The 18,695-nt window shown below is 38.2% G+C and overlaps 2 protein-coding genes across 2 annotated transcripts; both read left to right on the forward strand.

Moving 5' to 3' along the window:
* Window positions 1–127: 127 nt before the first annotated feature.
* Window positions 128–2,654, forward strand: ssbp1 (single-stranded DNA binding protein 1). The gene is made up of 7 exons (XM_033989577.2): window positions 128–230; window positions 505–559; window positions 639–696; window positions 784–927; window positions 1,356–1,443; window positions 1,750–1,838; window positions 1,929–2,654. The coding sequence occupies exons 2-7, from the start codon at window positions 536–538 to the stop codon at window positions 1,970–1,972; spliced, it is 447 nt and encodes a 148-aa protein (XP_033845468.1). The 5' UTR covers window positions 128–230; window positions 505–535; the 3' UTR covers window positions 1,973–2,654.
* Window positions 2,655–3,306: 652 nt separating this feature from the next.
* On the forward strand, window positions 3,307–18,231 carry creb3l2 (cAMP responsive element binding protein 3-like 2). Its single transcript, XM_033989679.2, has 12 exons — window positions 3,307–3,734; window positions 12,848–13,091; window positions 13,729–13,934; window positions 14,019–14,097; window positions 14,415–14,617; window positions 14,695–14,841; window positions 14,939–14,997; window positions 15,079–15,147; window positions 15,908–16,007; window positions 16,165–16,294; window positions 16,677–16,899; window positions 16,985–18,231. Exons 1-12 carry the CDS (start codon window positions 3,636–3,638, stop codon window positions 17,058–17,060), a joined length of 1,635 nt encoding a protein of 544 aa, XP_033845570.1. The 5' UTR covers window positions 3,307–3,635; the 3' UTR covers window positions 17,061–18,231.
* Window positions 18,232–18,695: the final 464 nt, after the last annotated feature.

Here is an 18,695-nt window from a genome sequence, read left to right on the forward strand (position 1 = left end):
CATTATTGCAAATTAATCTTTGTAAATGTCATGTTGTTGTGCGTGACAACACCTTATACTGCAAAAATACATATCTACACTGTATAGTAAAATGTAGCATGTTTCCATTTATTTTTCAGACTTGAAATAGGGACTGTAGGAACGGTTCATTTGCTGGATGCTAGTCGGTCCGTTTACAAGCACGGACCGGAAGTAGCGTGGGGTTGCAACTTTTACTTACCTCAGTTTTGGTAAGTTTTTAACATATTTATTCATCCTGCCTTTATAACTGTTCGCGTACAAACGAATTTAAATCATGCGTTCATGTTTCGGTTGAGGGGCTAATAAAATATCCTGACATTACACGGATATTTTTCTTTTGGAGTGGTGGCGGGAGATTGCTGCTTCAGTTTCACTGATGTGTTTCATCCATGTGATAACAAATGAATAATCACGCCTGTGCTTTTTGCCATCTCTTTGTTAGCTCACTTTTTAATTGATTCTATAAGTGTGTTTTCTGTCTAGATTGGACCATTTTAAGTCAATTTTGCCTAAAATGTTAAGAAGAGCAACTACACAGGTTTGGGCATCGCTTTTAAAATTATTTGTGTGAAACGTATTTCTTTGAAAAGTTGTATTTTTCTCAACTGTCTCTATAGATCATAAGACAGGTGTTGAGGCACAGTAGCACAGACCCAAGCCTCATTCTTGAAAGATGTAAGTACATATTTTGTAATGTGACTGATGTAGGATTTATTATTATTATTTAACCTACATTATAATAATTAATTTAACTTTATTCAGCAATTAATCGTGTGCAGCTTTTGGGCCGAGTTGGGCAAGACCCAGTAATGAGACAAGTTGAAGGTCGGAATCCTGTCACAATCTTCTCAGTAGCGACCAATGAAATGTGGCGCTCTGGAGAAGGAGAAATGAACCCAGGATCAGGTAATCTAGCCAAAGACTTATTTAGAGAAGTTATTTAACAGTTACACATGGTTGTAATGGTAAACACTGGGGCAATTGTGGCTCAGTGGTTGAAGGTCAGAGGATATGCTTCGAAAAGCATATACTGTTGCTGTGTCCTTAGGCAAGATATTTCACTCACGTTGCCTAGCATGAGTGTGGTGTGTGAGATTGTACAAATTTTCAGTTTCCCTTCAGTCAGCTCACCTTAGGGCAGCTGTTATTGGTAAATTTTATTTGTAATTTAATCTTTTAATTTCTTACTTAGTGCCACTAGATGGCGTGACTGGGAGTTTCATAATTGATAGATGTTTGTGAATGATCGTTTGTAGATTACAAATTTTGTTGTTATGGTGTGTCGTTGATGGATGAGCATTTTTAATAGTCTTAATGTATCTGTTTCCTTTTAGGGGATATCAGTCAAAAGACAACCTGGCACCGTGTGTCTGTGTTTAAACCCGGTTTGAGAGATGTAGCATACCAGTATGTCAAAAAAGGGTATGTACGAACTCTACAGAAACGCATACTAATTTATAAATGTGTGCCAATGCACAAAACAGTGGACACCTGCATCAACACACAATGTACCTAATGTTTGCATTCCATCCCAATGTTAAGTCTCACTCAAAAACAGTTTCTACAATATTCTAAGAAGCATCATGTAGTTCTTTAGAGGTTGCAGTGGTGTAGTAGTGTGTTAAGAAATCTCATAGCAGGCTCAAGAATATACTGTCCGTCTTTATTTTACTTTAATTGTAAAAATAACACTAACTGAGCAAATTGATGATTTTTTGTAATTTACAGCTCCAGGGTTCTTGTTGAAGGAAAACTTGACTATGGAGAGTATGTGGATAAAAACCAAGTCAGACGTCAGGCAACAACCATTATTGCAGGTTTGGAAAATGCCCTTACATTGAACCTTATTTAGATTTCTCAATTAGACATATACATGGCCTTAACTGAATCTCTATTTCTCTCCACAGATAACATTGTTTTCCTCAGTGACAACATTAGAGACAGGACTTGATCTTGCGCTTCATGAGAAGCCTCAAGTAGGACCCAAGTGCCATGGAGAAGGCACATCTCAAAGAACTTATATTACTTACACATTTGAAGATCCACTTATTGTTGCGTAAATACCATCTATGATTATGCTAAAAGATCATATATCCTCTTTAATGTTTTATGTAAAATGGTGTATGGTGGTTGCTCTTCAAGCAGTCACACAAACAAAGCAGTCTGCATGTCCTCTGTGAATCAGGTTCTCTTTTGGTACCCCAGATTCTCCCACCACCAAAGACCTGCATATGTTTGCGAATGAGAGGGATTGGTTGTCTGTATGACCAGCCTTCTGCCTACTCACATACTGGAAATGGCTCCAACACTTGTGCCCTTTTAAATGGGAAAAGAAAAAAATGTTTGGGGAAAACTACTTTCATAAACTTTGTTTTGTAATGGGCATCCCATTCTAAAAAAAAAAAAAAAAGGATTTTTCAGTGAAGGGACAGTCTGAGAAATTTAAATGAAAAAAGGCTGTTGTTCTTTTCGGCTACAAGACTGGAAAGTTGCCTCTGTTCTAGGACTGTGTCCTATATTGTTTTCACCATGTTGTTAAATTTAGGTTATTTTCTGTTTTTTATTTTACTGCTTTTCCTTTTCATCTTATGAGCGGTGGTAAATTGTTCATAATAAAGTTTTAGTATGCGAGTTATCTTGTTTTTTGTTGTTTTTGGGTTGTTTTGTTTTGTTTTTTTTACATGTATTGATATATTTATAAATATTTTGGTCTTAGTAATAACAAAGTTGCGTTTTAAGGAAACTGACTTTACCCTGCGTCCATCTTTAAAAGACAACCTACAGTACTTTAAAGGTATTCTTGGCCTAAATTGATTGGTTCAGATAAGCTTTCACCTAGTTTCTCATTGGTTTGGTGAGATGTCTGTCAAAGGCCTCGCGATGCTCTGAATGGGTTTTTGAAAACGGAAGCTGGCGATTGGTGGACCAGAGGATGTAGGCGGGGCTAACATGTTCATTCCCTGTATCCCGAAGAAACTTTTATTTTTCAAAACTACTGCAGGGGACGGATTAGGATTTCATATTCTTACAATAATCCATGGACATAGGCCTCGTTTACGAAATAACAAAAATTAAATACAAACGTTGCAAGCTGTAGACGACTTGTAGAATTCAGTACCATGGTTTCACGTATGCCTATTCATGCACCTTTGTAGTGTATCATAGCATCTGATAGCTGATAGATCAAGATTGTAGTTTATACTTTAATTCCGATTTGGGTTGCTACGGGTTCGCTCCATGGTTCGCTCCATGGTTCGCTCTCCTCCCGTGCGTCGAGGCCCCTCCCATAAATTCCTGCCTGTCTGGTGTGAAGGAGGAGGAATGAAGAGTAAAGAAGTCAGTCCGTGGACCCACAACCAAAGAGGAGATGACAAACAATAACAACCACAAAACTCAATCCAAGCTCTTCAAATTATACTTTAACGTGTTTTGTTCTCTATGACCAGCTCTGCGTCACGACGACGACTTGTGCGTGCGTTTTTTTGTTTTTTCAGACTAGTTGGAAAAGTTTTTGTTACTCTTTAGGGGCTTTCTTTTGTACCCTGGGCTTTGAAATACGTGATATTTGATATAACTTCAGTCACATAACAAGACAACATCTAAAAAGGGCTGCCATGGAGATGCTGGACAGTGGTGAGCCGTTTTTACACTGGGAAAGGAACCTGAGTGAACTGTCTGAAGCCGGAGACATAGACTGTGCGCTCTACACCAACGTAAGTAGGCTATATATAAAACTTCACTCCCAAATTAAAAGTTGTGAAGTTAGTAGGCTACATGTGTTTGTAGGTATCAGGTTTAAAAGATTTGGATGTGGTTTATCGGACCATAACAGTGGGGGGTAACTATAGTCTGTTAGAGGGAGTGCACCCTGCTCTCCACTAGGAACTTGAGACTTGGGGTCCAGGATGCAACAGGTAGCATCTGTAAGCATACATCAGGCTTCAAACATGCACTTTCTCGATTAGAACTACTTTGATATGTAAAATAAAATAAGCCTATATCTCTGACACGTTAAGTTTTGTTGGCCTATGGATATGTTATCAGTAAGCCTATTTGAGACTGATACTCTACTGTTTTTTTCTTATTTCTTCCTGATGTTGCTCTCTGGTAACCCTATTATAAACTATTCATGTATCAAAATGTACAAAGTTTAAACCTATATGCAACTGGAATCAGAGTTAAAACTTTCCCAATTATTATTTGTTCTTCATAACACTGATTTTTGCCTCCTACTACTACTAATAATAACAGTAATAAAAATAGCATACAGTCCTTAACTGTTTCTTATGTTATTTTCCAATAGATTATTTTCCACTAGTTGAAGAAACCTTTTTGCATTTATTATGTAACCTGAAATATTTCCTCCAGCCATATGGTTTTCAGGACTGCAGTGTCGGCCAACTGTGAGTTGGTGTGTGCACATGTGTGTTTGTGTGTAGAGGAGAATGGGGGAGTGATACATTTACAAGGAGAAATCCAGCTGGCTCACAGGATGGCTATCAGACACCACAGAGTACAGGCTCAGTCAACCCAGCCCACATAAGCGCATACACAATTTGGCATTTACCTCCTCAAGGAAAAACTATGGACAGGTAAAGACATGTGAAGCTTCATAGCACTCCTGCTCTAAAAGGGTCCTGAGGCTACAGTTCTTGTCAAATACCAGAAGGAAAGTAACTGCAGCTGCCCTACTCTAAGAGCTGCGCATTCATTTTGGGTCATTTTGTGGGCGGCAACACATAGTACAAGAAGTTCCAACATTGGTTGCATGAGCTAAATTTAAAGTTATAATTTTAGACAAAAATGACTACACACACACACACACAACTTCAACATTTACATTTATTGGCTTGTAAAAGGTACTAAGAGTAACAAAAGTTGTTGTTTTATTTTTGTTTGTTTTTTAAAAGTGGGATATATATTCTTTAAGTTATTATATCACATAAAACACCAATGTCAAGTTATCCAAAAGTAATTTTTAAAAGCCCAAATAATGCTTATAGAGCATTTAATCTCAAACAGGGCTTCATTTTTATACATTAAGGTATTCTATTATAGTAGCTGTATATGTCAAAACTGCTTGCATACTCATGCAATAAACATACAAACACAGACACACCAAATAATATAAGTCTTACTTAAAAGGCCTCAATTTCAAAGTTTGTTCCTATGACTTTTTGTAGGAATGTATATGTATATTTATGCTTCCACTTATTCCAATATTAAGGCATGTGGTGTGCTGCATTCCTAATAATTCATGAAAAGCAGGTTGTGTTCAAGTTGTTGTTAGTCCAGTGGATACTATATATAGTAAAGCATGAATAGTATGTGTGTTAGTGTGTGAAAGAATGGGGGTGTATGCGTGGGCCAACAAGACTGTAGTGTTTAAATCTTGGGCCTCCTCCCAAAGTAACTGTGCCCTCTCTGGTCCCATCCTTTCTCTGCCTGTGGTTTGTTGACATGGGATTCCTCAGAACTATGTCAATCCTCTCATATTGTTAGTACTTGTTCACGCCTTTCTCTTTTCTCTGTCTCTTAAGTGTTCAGTCAAGTTCCTCAGGTTTCTGTGGCGTTGAAAGTGGAGTTGTCCTGACATCATCAAGGGATAGTGTTTTGTATTGGTTTGTGACGTGATGGGATTTTTATTTTTATTTTTTTTTACCAACTTGTGCAACTAAAGGAATTCTTGTTGTGGTAAAACGTTTTTAAAAGATAATCGTTTCTCTAATGGCAAAAGATGCCCTTTCATTTCATATTTGGTTATTGTTGGTTTGTAAGTCCAGATAAACCCTTATCCACTCATCTGGAAAAGTGAGCTTAGAAATGCCATAAATTATCTTTGAGCTCTTTGGAGCAGCTTGTCACTCTGCACATGTTGAACTCTTTGCTCTGAGCCTTTTGCTGTTGGCTGTGTGCGCATACTCCTGGCCTGGTGCTTACATAATGAGCAACATACCTGCAGATAAAGAACCTGCTGTGTTTATTAAGCTGACACCAGCTTTAATCCTGCCACAATATTATTTTTCTCAGTGTATGCACACCCAGTGGAGTCAAGGGCAAACAGATTGTTCAATGTGCTCACAGTGCAGCGCCTGTTCTCCGCTGGAGCAGGGCATCCTGCTCCGTGGAGGCCTCACTCAGCCAGTCTGAATGCTGCTTGTGTCCGCGGCAACAGGGCTGAGTGTGTGGGGAGCATACAGCAGGCCATTGTAACACTCTCACTACCATTTACTACCAGTGAAAGTGCAGCTATCTTATTAAGTTTTGCATACTACAAACTATTGCTGCTATATCTGTCTCATGTTCATGAACATACACTGTCACTACTGTAGGTGTGGAGCAGGATCTTCTGGTTCTATGTATTGTTTCCGGACAAACACTGCTTAAAACAATTAAATCTTCAAATCTTGAGGAGAGTTGTCCATCAGGTTGTTACACACACGTGGTACAATTCAGGCATAAATGCTAAATAAGCATGTTTAATGTTTAACAGTCAGTAATGAGTTGAAGAATTGAAACCTCTGGAATTTTAAATCATGGTCCACACATGGACCATATTTTTCATCAATGTGCTTCACATCTGATGCAATTTCAATCCAAACTCTGAAAGTCGCCTCAGACTCGAGTTAGCTGCAGGCTGCCATTTGTGAAGATTGTAAAGGTAGTAATCAGCATGGGGGATCATTACGGAGAATCCACAGGAGCCTGGGTTCTGTGAGGAGAAGCTAAATTTACCCTCTGTCTGTCTGTCTGTGTTCTGGCCATGTCTTAGCTGTTCGCAGCATAAAGCGATGTGTGCCGCTGTGATTAAAGGGCGTGTGGGTTTTATATCCCTCTGAGTTATTTAAGCAGCCAGCCCTAAAACAAGCCTGGAGCTGTCATAGTCTGCAAAATGCACACTGCTCTCAGAGTCCTTTGTTCCCTTGTTGCTTGTATCTTGTGTTATTTGTAGTTTTTACAGTACACAAGCTATAGTTCTACTCCTACTACATTTGTTACAAACTATAAAAACAGATCAAAGTTGTGAGGTTCTGATTCAAGTATTTCATTTAACTTGTGTAAATAAAGAAAAGTACAGTAGAGTTGAACTCGGGGAAAAAAAGTACTATTTGCCTATATGTGTACGGTTAATCAGATTGACAAGACTTTTAGTTTACTGTCTTATAACAAACACAACAAAAGCTTTATAAGAATATACAGTAAAATACACTGGTTAATGAAAAGTAAATGTGCCTTTTGTGCTAAATGGGAATAAATCCAGGGGTGAGGGAGTTCAGGAGTGGAACAGTGTGTGTTTTTGCAGTGCAGTCTTGAAGAGTGGTCAGCGCAGCCGCCATGGAAAAATGGAAAAAGTTATTCATGTGCTGCTGCTTTTGACCCAGTTTCAAAGCAGCAATCTGTGCAGAGGATGAGGGGAGTGCTGGAGAGAGGAAGAGCCCCCATACATCTGACAGATGTGTTTGTGACATTTGATTGTCATCAAAAATGTATTTGTTTGTATATACACATTTTTACAACTTCATCATCAATATGTGGGCCGTTTTACTGCTTAGTTATATTTACTTGAAGAATGCTGCTACTACTAAAGACAAATTTCCCCCAAGAAAATCAGTTGTTTTAATTAATAAATAAAAGAAAAGAAAATATATTGTTTTACAGTCAAACTTTCCCAAAATCTCTTGAGTAACTCAATGCTCTCAAATATAGTCATTGTTCAGTTAATGCTTCTTCTTAATACTTCCAAGTTGTGGCATAAATAGGTGCACAAGTATATATTAATTTCATTTGTGAGGCCTACTTAAAATATTGTGTTTGCAAATTTTTAACTTGAGCTTACTTTCTTTGTATTATAGTGGTATTACTTTGTTATTGGAAAGGCCCACTGTTTTTGCTTGTGCCAGTTGTATGGATTTAAACTGCTCTGGGAAAGCCATTGTGTAACATCTGGAGACTTGCTGTGTTTGGAAAAGTGGGGGTAGTATGCACTCATCGGTCCAAATGAGCAACACTGGAAAGTCTGTGTACTTGTGCGGGGGGTGGACCTCTGTCCTTTAGGCCGCTTGAGGGGAATCAGATGGGGTAAAGCTTACTGGAATGGAGAAGCATTGTTAAGAACTGGTGACGTATTTTCCATTTCCAATTCTTTCTGTTATTAAACACAACAGGAGCACATGCCAGATCAAATTTTGATTTGGGATCTATCTTCTTGAATTGTTACTTTCACATTTAATGTGAAAACTTGCACATTTGACTCAAGCTGATAATTGATATGCTGTGGATTTTGTCACAGGCAATCCAAGTACATTTCGGGATGTGTATTTTGATCCTGGCCTGTGGCACAAGACAACACCAACTATCAGTGGGAAGTCACAGTCCCTGTTGTTCTTCACACTCTCCATTGTTTATGTTCATTAAGCATATCTCACCTCTTTTAATGGGTCTCACTTCAACTTTTCAAAACATTTTGAGGCTATTTTCTATGTTTGGCATATTATGATGAGGTGTTTTTAATGAAGGCAATTTAACCATATTCTATTTGACTCTGAACTATAGGGTTAAATCTAAGCGTCAGTAAATAATAAGTCCTCCCTTACAGGCTTTGTAGGTAGTTTTGTCCCATGCAGCTTGGATCCATGTCTGGGAATTTGGGTCAGGGTGTGTGCTCCGAGCAGTTCTTCTTGTGCAAACTACTTTGGTATGAGGACTTTTTCTATGGAGTCAATTCACCAAGTGTCAGTTTTATGAGTAGTATGAACTAGGGCTGTATAATGGAACAACTGATGTTTGGTTGTGTTAGGAACTAAGGTGGTTTAATGAAGGATGATAGACAAGTAAATTTGCTTTCCACTCATGGTGAAAACATTTGTAAGGCTTCTTGTACAGACAGCCATCCTCCAGATACCGTTGAGTCTGAGGAGCCCTGCAGTCAAGGCCTGTGATTTGTCTTATCCTGACACTTAATATCAATGCCACAGCAGAGACTGCCCTCCTCTCAGTCCCACTGCTGTAGAAACAAGCGATAACATGTGTAGTGCTGGTACTTCTCATTCTTATCTGCTCTGTGGTTAGACTAGGGGCAACTCTGGTAGACAGCAAATTACCATATTTATTTTAAATGGCCGTCATGCATAAGAAAAAGGTTATAATTGCCATTTCCTTTGCTTCATCTGTTATTTACTTTGCATCAGAGTTCTCACTTATGCACATTACCACACTAAAACCGCTGCATTGTTGGCATTCTAGTGGGAACTTGCTTTATGCTGAAAGTGGGTTTGACGCCTATCCATTGAAGTGAACTGTGCTCAATTTCAGTTATTATAGTTATTTATTTATTTTTAAGATGCCCAGATACTAATACATACTAATGAATACAAAAAATAGTATTGAAACTAGATATTATAATTGAAGTATTGATTAAAGAAAATTACATGAGTGGACCCGGACATTTCTTGAATTTATATTTAGAATATTTAAAACCTAGTAGCCTGTAAGATCACATAATATAAACTGCTAACATTTTTTGATGAAAATTATGTATTCAGGAGTGTTTTTGTTTTTTGTTATCCTTCTGAAATCAAAAACTGGTTTTGAATATCAAGCCTTTTCTTTCGTATCAAATTCGAGTTAACGTCTGCAGTTCACGATTTAGATAACAAGCTTATCTTGTCACTCTGAGACACGTGCTGGTGGTAAATTGCCCTGTCGTAGATAGGAAATAAAGCTATTATGAAGTCTAAGTCATGTCTTTATCTTGACTTGTATTAATGTGCACTTGAGTAGTCTCTTCTATCCGGTTGGAGTGTTTACCTGCAGCGTCATCAGTAAATGTTCATAGGGTAAAGTACAAACCCACACCAGGGAGATGGCTGCTATTGATTCAACATCTGGTTTAGCTTCCTTAAGGGTCCAAAATGTTGCATAAACACCACATTTTACCTCTTCCTTTTCTACCTTCAGATCTCAGCTGTGTGCCGTATTTTACAGACCAATTACTGTCTAGGGACACCGTTTTCCTGTTCCATCACTGCCTGATAATTTGGCTGCTTAGAGGTGCCCGACACAGCTGGTCAGGACTTAACTGTGAGGCTTTATCACTCGTTACTTAAACCTACTAACTACAGACCTCAGAGGTTTTCAGCAGTGGACAGAAAATATCACTTATCTGTAACTTTGCAGGAGCACTGTTTCCAGGCATACTTGAAAGGGTTCCACATTGTAAGTTTGGTATTCATTCAAGCTTTGAAGTTTTATTATGACTTTAGTGTGGGCTTGCCCCGATCTTACTTGGAACAGTATGTCAACTTTTAAACAAGTGATAATTTGTAAAAGACATAGAAGTGAATTGCTTGCAGGGCTGTTCAGTTAATTTAATTTTAATTGAAGTTCAGTCAATGATATGCTTGGGTCTTTTTAATCTGGAGGTCTATAGCCAATTCTCTCTCAGTAAAAGTATGTGGTCTGACAGAATTCAGACTCAGAATTATTGACGTTTGTATTGTTTATGTTCACAAAATTTAAATTGAAAGCTATTTTATTTGTTTTTAATAAGACAAATTAAATCGAATAATACATTATGATTGATCAGTATGAGAAATCAAATTGTGATCCCTTTTATGTCGTCGTATTGCCCAGCCCCAATTGCTACACTGAAATGTTTTTAATCTGCAAATGTTGCCATGGTCAGAAATAGCCTTCCATTATGCCTTATCAGTCCTTGTCGACCCCGTCTTTAATTAAAAGATTACAATCAGTTCTCGCAGTGGCGCTTTCCATTATTTCCACTTGATTCTTGATCCAGTTCCATCGTCTTTTCCAGATTCCATCTCCGCTTAGTTCCTCTGGTCCTGTGCCACAGATGGAAAGTGTCAAGTTACACATTTGGCCCTAAATAACACCTCTCTGTTGGACTGTGAACACAAAGATCTTTCTGTTGTGTGTGATGAGCTACACCCGGCTGGCGTCTGGTCCAGTCTCCCCATCTCAACCCACAGCACTGATGACAGGGAGTGAATAAAGCCTCATTCCTAAGTTTTGGTGTGGTTTGGTGTACAGACGCCCTCAGGAGAACCTCTCCCTTTTTTGGTCTAAGCATTACCACCCCCTCTCTAAATGTCCACATTTAGTCATTCACTATGGGACTACTGCATGTTCCTAAATATATGATCTAATATTTATAAGTAGCTAAGAGATGATTGATGACTAAGACAAACATAAAAAAGTCATTATGCCTTGTCTGGGCATAACTAGAAACCTGTGAAATATTGCCCAAAGTCTTCAAATAAAATGAGTGATAGGAGGATGGTGTTAATGTTACAGATAGTGATGCAATAGGGCTTCATTAATAGCTGGTAGCACCCTTCAGATTGTGTCATTGAGAAACGTACCTGGGGTGTAGACATTGGACTGTTCATGGGTTCATTATGCCAAGAGTTACTCACATGTCTTTGCCAGTGCTGTCAACATTTTTTGCTTTGTTGACTGTTACACCCAAATCTGTAACTATTGCTTCAATTAGTCCTTCACTGCTCATGTATAAATGGGAACAGTAATACAAGTGGCCATTGTTAACCAATTTCTGTTTTTTTTTCTTTTTCTTGGATACATCAACATTATGTATCATTATGGTTTTAACACATTTGGAAAAAGATTCTCCTGGAGACCTGTAGACTATACTATAGAGTAGTCCAAACCTATACAAAAGCATGCACACATGCCATTTAGGTCACATGTGAAGTATCAGTTGTATGTGCTGATTGTTGAAATGAAAAGAAGTGGTTAAGTGTGTAAACATTTGTTTTCCTCTTGAATATATTCACAGTGTACTGTCACTGCCACTAAGAAGGACTCGGGACTCTGCCTTTTAGGGCCTCTCCCTCTTGGAGTGACAAAGTTATTTTATAACTGTGTGTGGTGAGGAGAGAAAATGCTTAAAGTGACATTCTGTAATTGAAACCACATGTTCAGGGCTCACCCTCCTCCTGTTTCACTTCTTCCATTATCTTGATTTCACTCTCACTAACTTGACCTGCAAACACCTTATTAAGTCTAAAATTTTGAAATGTGTAATTGGGTAATTATGGATTGCTCAGTTTTGTCCTACCTGATAAGCCCCTCTACTTGTAATGTGAGATTCACTTGTACTTGTATTGTTGTACTCCATGTTGTATTTCCATGTTACTGGTTGAGGCTAAATGTCTCTGTAAGTGAAATGTCATTGACTTAATTTATCATAACACTTTCAAAACATATTGAATTGTGCAAGACAAATGTTTTACAACAGTAATGACATGATATGAATGCAATTTTAATACAAAGAAACAAAAAACTGTCACATCAAAAAGTGTATTTTAGTTAAAAAAATAAATAAATAAAATAGTCTGTACTGGCAGAAATGATGCACATGTCATATCAGCATATCAAGTTTAGTCTTTGCACTTCCCTGCATCATAACAGTCAAGGTTGTTGTAATGCGGGCTACTTGCCTGTTGATGGTACAGAAAGATGGTATCGATGTAAAGGGAGGAATACTGTAAGGTATTGAGAGAATGGTAGAGTTTTTAATCCTTATCCTTCTATGATTGCCACCACTAAAAATTTATTTGTTAAGAATCTGTTAAGAATACCTTTTCCTGCGGGGGTGGGGGATTGTAACCTTAAGAAAAGGTAGCAATAAAAAATCAGTCTACAGTAATTATACGTTGAGGACTGAAATTACTAGGCTGTCTATATGTGGCTTCTGATGGTGGTACTAGGAAAATTACTTTGATGAGTAAAGTGGCATTAAACTGTTGCATAGATGCTTATCACATTTTTTTCTCTTTCACAGCATTTTACGGAGCTCCTGGATGACCTCTCCCATGATGCCCTACTGGGTCAACTGCTTAGCGACCCGTTCTTGTCTGGGGTGAGAGGAGGAGGAGGGGAGGCCATGGAGGGAGACGATGGGGAACTGTCGCCATCATCTCCAATTTCTCCTCACATCACAGTGGAGCATAGCTACTCCCTTTGTGGTGACAGCAGACCCCAGTCACCCCTGTCCCACCTGACTGGAGAGCATGGCAGTGAAGCAGGTTAGACAAAAGTTAATATACAAACCAAAATCTGATATTACCTTTCATTACTATATGAACTGGTAGTACTTACTGTGCCTTACTTTAGAGACATTTTTACTCTAGTTTTTGACATGTTCATCTTATCTTTGCTCCCCCAGTTATGTCCTTATTTGGTGATAAAGGTTATTCCTTTGTTTTGACTGAGGTTAGGGCCTTTAGTCTTAAAAATGTCTTTATAGAGTTCCATCCAATTCAGATTGACTGTGTATAAAAAATAAAGGTGCTATCTGACGTTTTTTGTTTGTTTAGTTGGTTGTTTTTTTTAACCTATTTTAAGTTGCTGATTATCTTCTGTACACTTGATCAAGCTTTTGTGGGGTTTGGTATATTTCTTTAGGTTTATATAAATAAAATCCACTGTTCTATTGTGGTTCATGAGTGGTAAACTGTAAACTTCAGTAACTCAGAATTGCACAATGCACATAGAACCCTATAATTTGAGGGGGGCAAAATTTTACTTCGATAGTGAAATACTGAATTTGGGAAACTAGCACTTGTCCTGAAAATGCAGTGCTATAACCCCACAGACACAGTATTGTTGAGTTAAATGTTCCACAGAATAATTGAGATATTATGATATATCTTTTTTTTACAGGGGAGTCAGATGGTGATTCTGAGTGGCCCATGGAGCAAGAGGAGTCCATTGACCTGCTATGTGAGACTCCCTCCCTGCTCCCCACACTGGCCCTGTCACTGTCCTCCTCCGAAGTGCCCCGGGCCACAGAGGGAGTGACTGTCCCCCCTGCAGCCACCACACCCCCTGTCCCTCCAAAGTCTCCGAGCCAAGGCAAAGGCATTAAGGTCAGTGCCATTACAGTATAGAGAGATAATGATTCTTTATGCTGCGTTAAAATCTGACAATTTTGTTATCACATCTTATTTTAGATAAAAGAAGAGAACATCACCCCACAGATAAAACTGGAGCCACATGAAGTTGACCAGTTTCTAAATCTTTCTCCAAAAAGTAAGTGTGTCAAAAGCTTCCTCCTTCCTTCCTTCCTTCCTTCTTTTTTTCATTGTATTCAGTGTGGTTATGACCCCTGCTGGTGATTTGTAGTTTGGTCATTTAAAGCCATGGTTCTCAACTGGTTTAATTCTGTATACCTATATATCTATCTTTGTCAATTGTGGCCTGATCATTTTACTCAACCCATTTAATCTTTTTTTTTTTTTTCATATGCTCTCTCATGTGCCCATTAATGAAGCTTTTCATATTTAACCTATTATTATGTAAATGCATGGAAGTTATATTTGGAGTTAAAAGAATTGTTGAAATTTTAGGTCTGGAGTCTCTACAGATGCCCCCAACCCCTCCCAGTTCCCATGGCAGTGACTCCGAGGGCAGTCAAAGCCCTGTGCATGCTCCAACAGGCCTCTCCAGCCCCACCTCTCCCACCAGCCCCCCACCATCACAGGCCAACCTCAAAGTGTCCCCACGAGCTCATTCCTCTTTGTCCAACTCCCCTCTTCTAACCGCACCCCATGTGAGTAAAACTACTGTTTAGTGTTAACAATTAGATCATTAAATTTACTCATTCATGTTGGATGTTCTGCTCTGTAGAAACTGCAAGGTTCGGGGCCTCTGATCTTGACTGAGGAGGAGCGTCGTACCTTGGTGGCTGAAGGTTACCCTGTTCCTACCAAACTGCCCCTGACCAAAGCTGAGGAGAAAGCGCTTAAGAAGATCCGCAGAAAGATTAAAAATAAGGTATAAAGAAATTGAAGAAAACATTTTAATCCCAAAATTGAAGAAAACATTTTGATCTCATCTAGAGTAGTATTGATTTATCTATTGTCACTATCAGATTTCGGCTCAGGAAAGTCGCAGGAAGAAGAAGGAATATATGGATACACTGGAGAAGAAGTAGGTTTTTTCTTGATTATTTTTGTTCATTGTGGTCAGACTTTAAAACCACAACTCTGCACTATCTCTCTTTGGCCACAGGGTGGAGAACTGCTCCAATGAAAACAGTGAACTGCGCAGGAAAGTGGAGACACTTGAGTGTACCAACAAGTAAGACAAATCAATAAATGTCTGTGTATTGTTTGTTTATGCTGTTTAGAAGGATTCATGACAATTCCAATGATGAAAAGCATAAATTTAGCAAACTGTAACTGCTCCCCTATTTATCAGTGCAACCAAAATCTTCAGCAGTGATGACAGGTTTGACTCCTGTCAGTCATAGAAAAATTAAACATTCTTCTGACAGTGACAGGACATCTCTCGTCTCTTGTCACCTCAGGCTTTTTTTATTTTAAGACATTATCTGGTTTTATTTCAAAGCTCACATGATAAATAGAAATGACAGATGATACAATGTGTCTATATTTTATTATTAGCTACCTCCCTGTAGGTCTGTTCAGCTGCAGTTTTGCATCAATGCATAACCATGAGGGTATTCTAATGTAAAATGCTCAAGCTGTTTCACATAGATAGTGCTGTTTGCTTTTCACACATGGATGGACAGTATTGCCGTGTGCTGTGTGTTGTGTGCAATCAGTGGATGTAATGTGTTAAGTAAAGTTGAGTTGAACGCAGCTGTTTTTGGTCTCCGTGATAAACTGCTCAAATGAACCAGTTGCATCTGTGTACACTGTATTTGTGTTAAGTTGGTGGAGGGGGGTGATAAAAGAGAGGGTGTTCTGCGCTGCACAAACAGTTGCGTTTAGTTCTAAGGGAATTCTCTTAAGCTATGGATTAGTATTCATATAATGTAAGTATTTTTTGAGTCTCTGCAGGTCTGTGTTTAACTTGCATGTTCACTTCTGTACAGGTCTCTGCTACAGCAGCTCCAGGCGCTGCAGGCCATGGTCGCTGGGAAGGTCTCAAAGTCCTGTAGAGTTGCTGGAACACAGACCTCCTCATGCCTAATGGTAATACTGACTGTGTGTGTGCACGTTAATAAGCAATTACATTTATGAAATATGGATTAAACTATTGAATTGGAAACATAAGTTTTTATATTTATGAAGAGCTCATTGAAAACTGTAATATAACCCACAACCTCTGTTTGTCTGCCTCTTTTTGTAGGTGGTTGTCCTGTGTTTTGCTTTGTTCTTGGGGAGTTTTTACCCCAGCAGCTTGGCCCCTTCCTCCACAATCACTAACACAGACCACACATCCAAACAGATGGCTGTCAAAGATTCCTACACATCCATAGGTATGTGGGGTAACACTGCACATTCATACAATACATGGGGCTATTGTGCCGAGTTTACCACCAACTTTCAAACAACTCTTATGTGAACCCTGTCATATACAGCTTATTTAATTAAGTATTTCAAAGCACCAGTGGAGTGCCATAATTCAGTTAACAATAATTACACCCTACTATAGGTTGTGTAGGGACAAATCACCATAAACAGTAGAATATATCCTCTTGTACTTCCCAAACACATAAGTGGCCGAATATAATTTGATCAAATTGAGTTCCTTTTTCCATTCTGCCCACACATAAGTGAACATGGAGAGCATTTGCAGTGCTTATACAGCACAACATGATGTTCTTTTTATTGACTGAAATAAGCTGTTTTATTTTTTAGTAAAATCAAGGAGTCTTTTATCAACCTTTGAGGATGAACAGCCACAACTGCTTGGACTGGGAGGGGAATATCCGGACCAATGGGAGGACACACCAGCTGTTGTTATGGCAGCATGGCGTCGTTCAGAGCAACAGAAAATTGCAGTAGAGCCCAACAGGATCGAAACTTATCCTCCTTTCAGGAATAAAAACAATGACACTCAAAGACTTTTAGACATACACAGGTAAATGTGTAATAAGCATTGTGTCTGAAAGTATAGTAAAGAAAGTGAAAGTAAAGTAGAAGACTTATGCTGTGGCTTTCTTTAGGTCTCTGGATCCAAGGCCAAATGGGAGCCGGAGTAAAGTGATAGAGTTGGAACGGACAGTCAACGAAACATCTTGAGTCCTCGTCAAGACTGTATGAACTTTGACCTCCTCCTTTAAGAGCATGGACCAGTGTCCCAAAGGAAACCTCACGTCACTGCTGAATACTGAGGTCCATCTGAACTTTTACGATACTTACACTGTAGTGATGCAAAACATCACTATTGATAGTGGCACTGGTTGCTAACATTCCTGAAGTAAGTTGCACTGAATAGTTTTCTACACAAGTCAGGTTTTCATTTGTCTCCAGTCTTAAAAAAAAGGCTAAAGGAATCACTTGAAAATGAATTTAAGACCTGTTTAATAATACGGCATTTACTCCACTGCAGAGTGTATTTAACAAACTATGGCATGTGGGGCTTTTGTAGGGGACACTGACGTGCTAAAAACATGGAGGATCTATATATTTATAGAAATTATTGCTCTTTAAGTATGAATTGTATTTCATTCCAGCAATGTGTGTGTCACATTTTGTTATTTGCCTGTTCGTTCTTTTTATAATTGTATATTTTGTATAATTTTATTATTATCTGTTATGAAGCATCAACAATGATGCTTGGAGGCTCTTCATAAGGACTTGTGTAAAAATGGGAATTCAAATAGGTAGATGTTACTTTGTTTAACTTTGTGGTAAAAGACCACTCTCATGTTGATGTTGTTTAAGGTGTGTTAGCATTGGCCTCAATACAACTTATTTGTAAGCCAATTTCAATTTGCATATTATGACAAATGAGCTCCAAGAAAATACAAAGGAACTACACAAAATTCTCAATGTTTTGTAAATATAGATTTGTTTTGATATTAGAATGTCCATATCTAAATATTAGCATAATCATTTCGTTACCTACGCCTAACAGTCCATTTCAAGTGTATTACAGTTATTATTTGTATGCTCCAAATTGTGACTTTTTGTCACAAAGTTATGTGTGTGTGATGTGAGGCCAGTCTGATCCATAGTTTGGTTAAATTAATTAACAAACCATCAAGTTAAAATAGAATCAGCCAAAATATCTTTATAACTTATTTATGAGTTTTGCGTCAATTATTTAATTTCTCCAACACAACAGAAAACAAAGGGCCAATGTATATTTTATGAATTCTTTAAGTCTTGATTTTTCAGTTTTGCTATTTCTTGTGCTTGAACTTAAAGCTTTTCTACAGTTTCACAATAAAGTATTTTCAGTAGTAAAAGCATAGCAAGCAATGGCTGTGTGTGATTCTTTAACATTAATTTGATGCTGTATTGTTTCTTTGTGTATCAGGCTGTGGCTTGCAACAAACAGACCTAACCATGGTACATGAAATTGTGTTAATGCATGTATCTTTGCAGATAGTTATCTCTAAGTGGGTTTAGAGCAGGTAAAAGATAAAAAGTGGAACACTGTTAATTTCAGTTATCAAATGAGCTAAATCTGTGGAAACTTCAAAGCATTTTTGGATTAAATTGGATTAAAATGTATTTATAGACCCATTATTTAACCAGATATAAAGAGGGATTTCTGTTTTCCCTGGCTTAACAATAATCTTAAAATAGATCAGTGGAATGGAAATCGCTCTGACAGTCCCAAGACAATATGCAGTCTCAGGGTAATAACACAGTCCAGTCTCACAGCAACAATGGGACCTCATTTCTGAAGCTATGCATTGTCTTCGA

The sequence above is a fragment of the Periophthalmus magnuspinnatus genome, chromosome 23 (genome assembly GCF_009829125.3).
Source record: "Periophthalmus magnuspinnatus isolate fPerMag1 chromosome 23, fPerMag1.2.pri, whole genome shotgun sequence".
In the NCBI taxonomy this organism is placed as follows: Eukaryota; Metazoa; Chordata; class Actinopteri; order Gobiiformes; family Gobiidae; genus Periophthalmus; species Periophthalmus magnuspinnatus.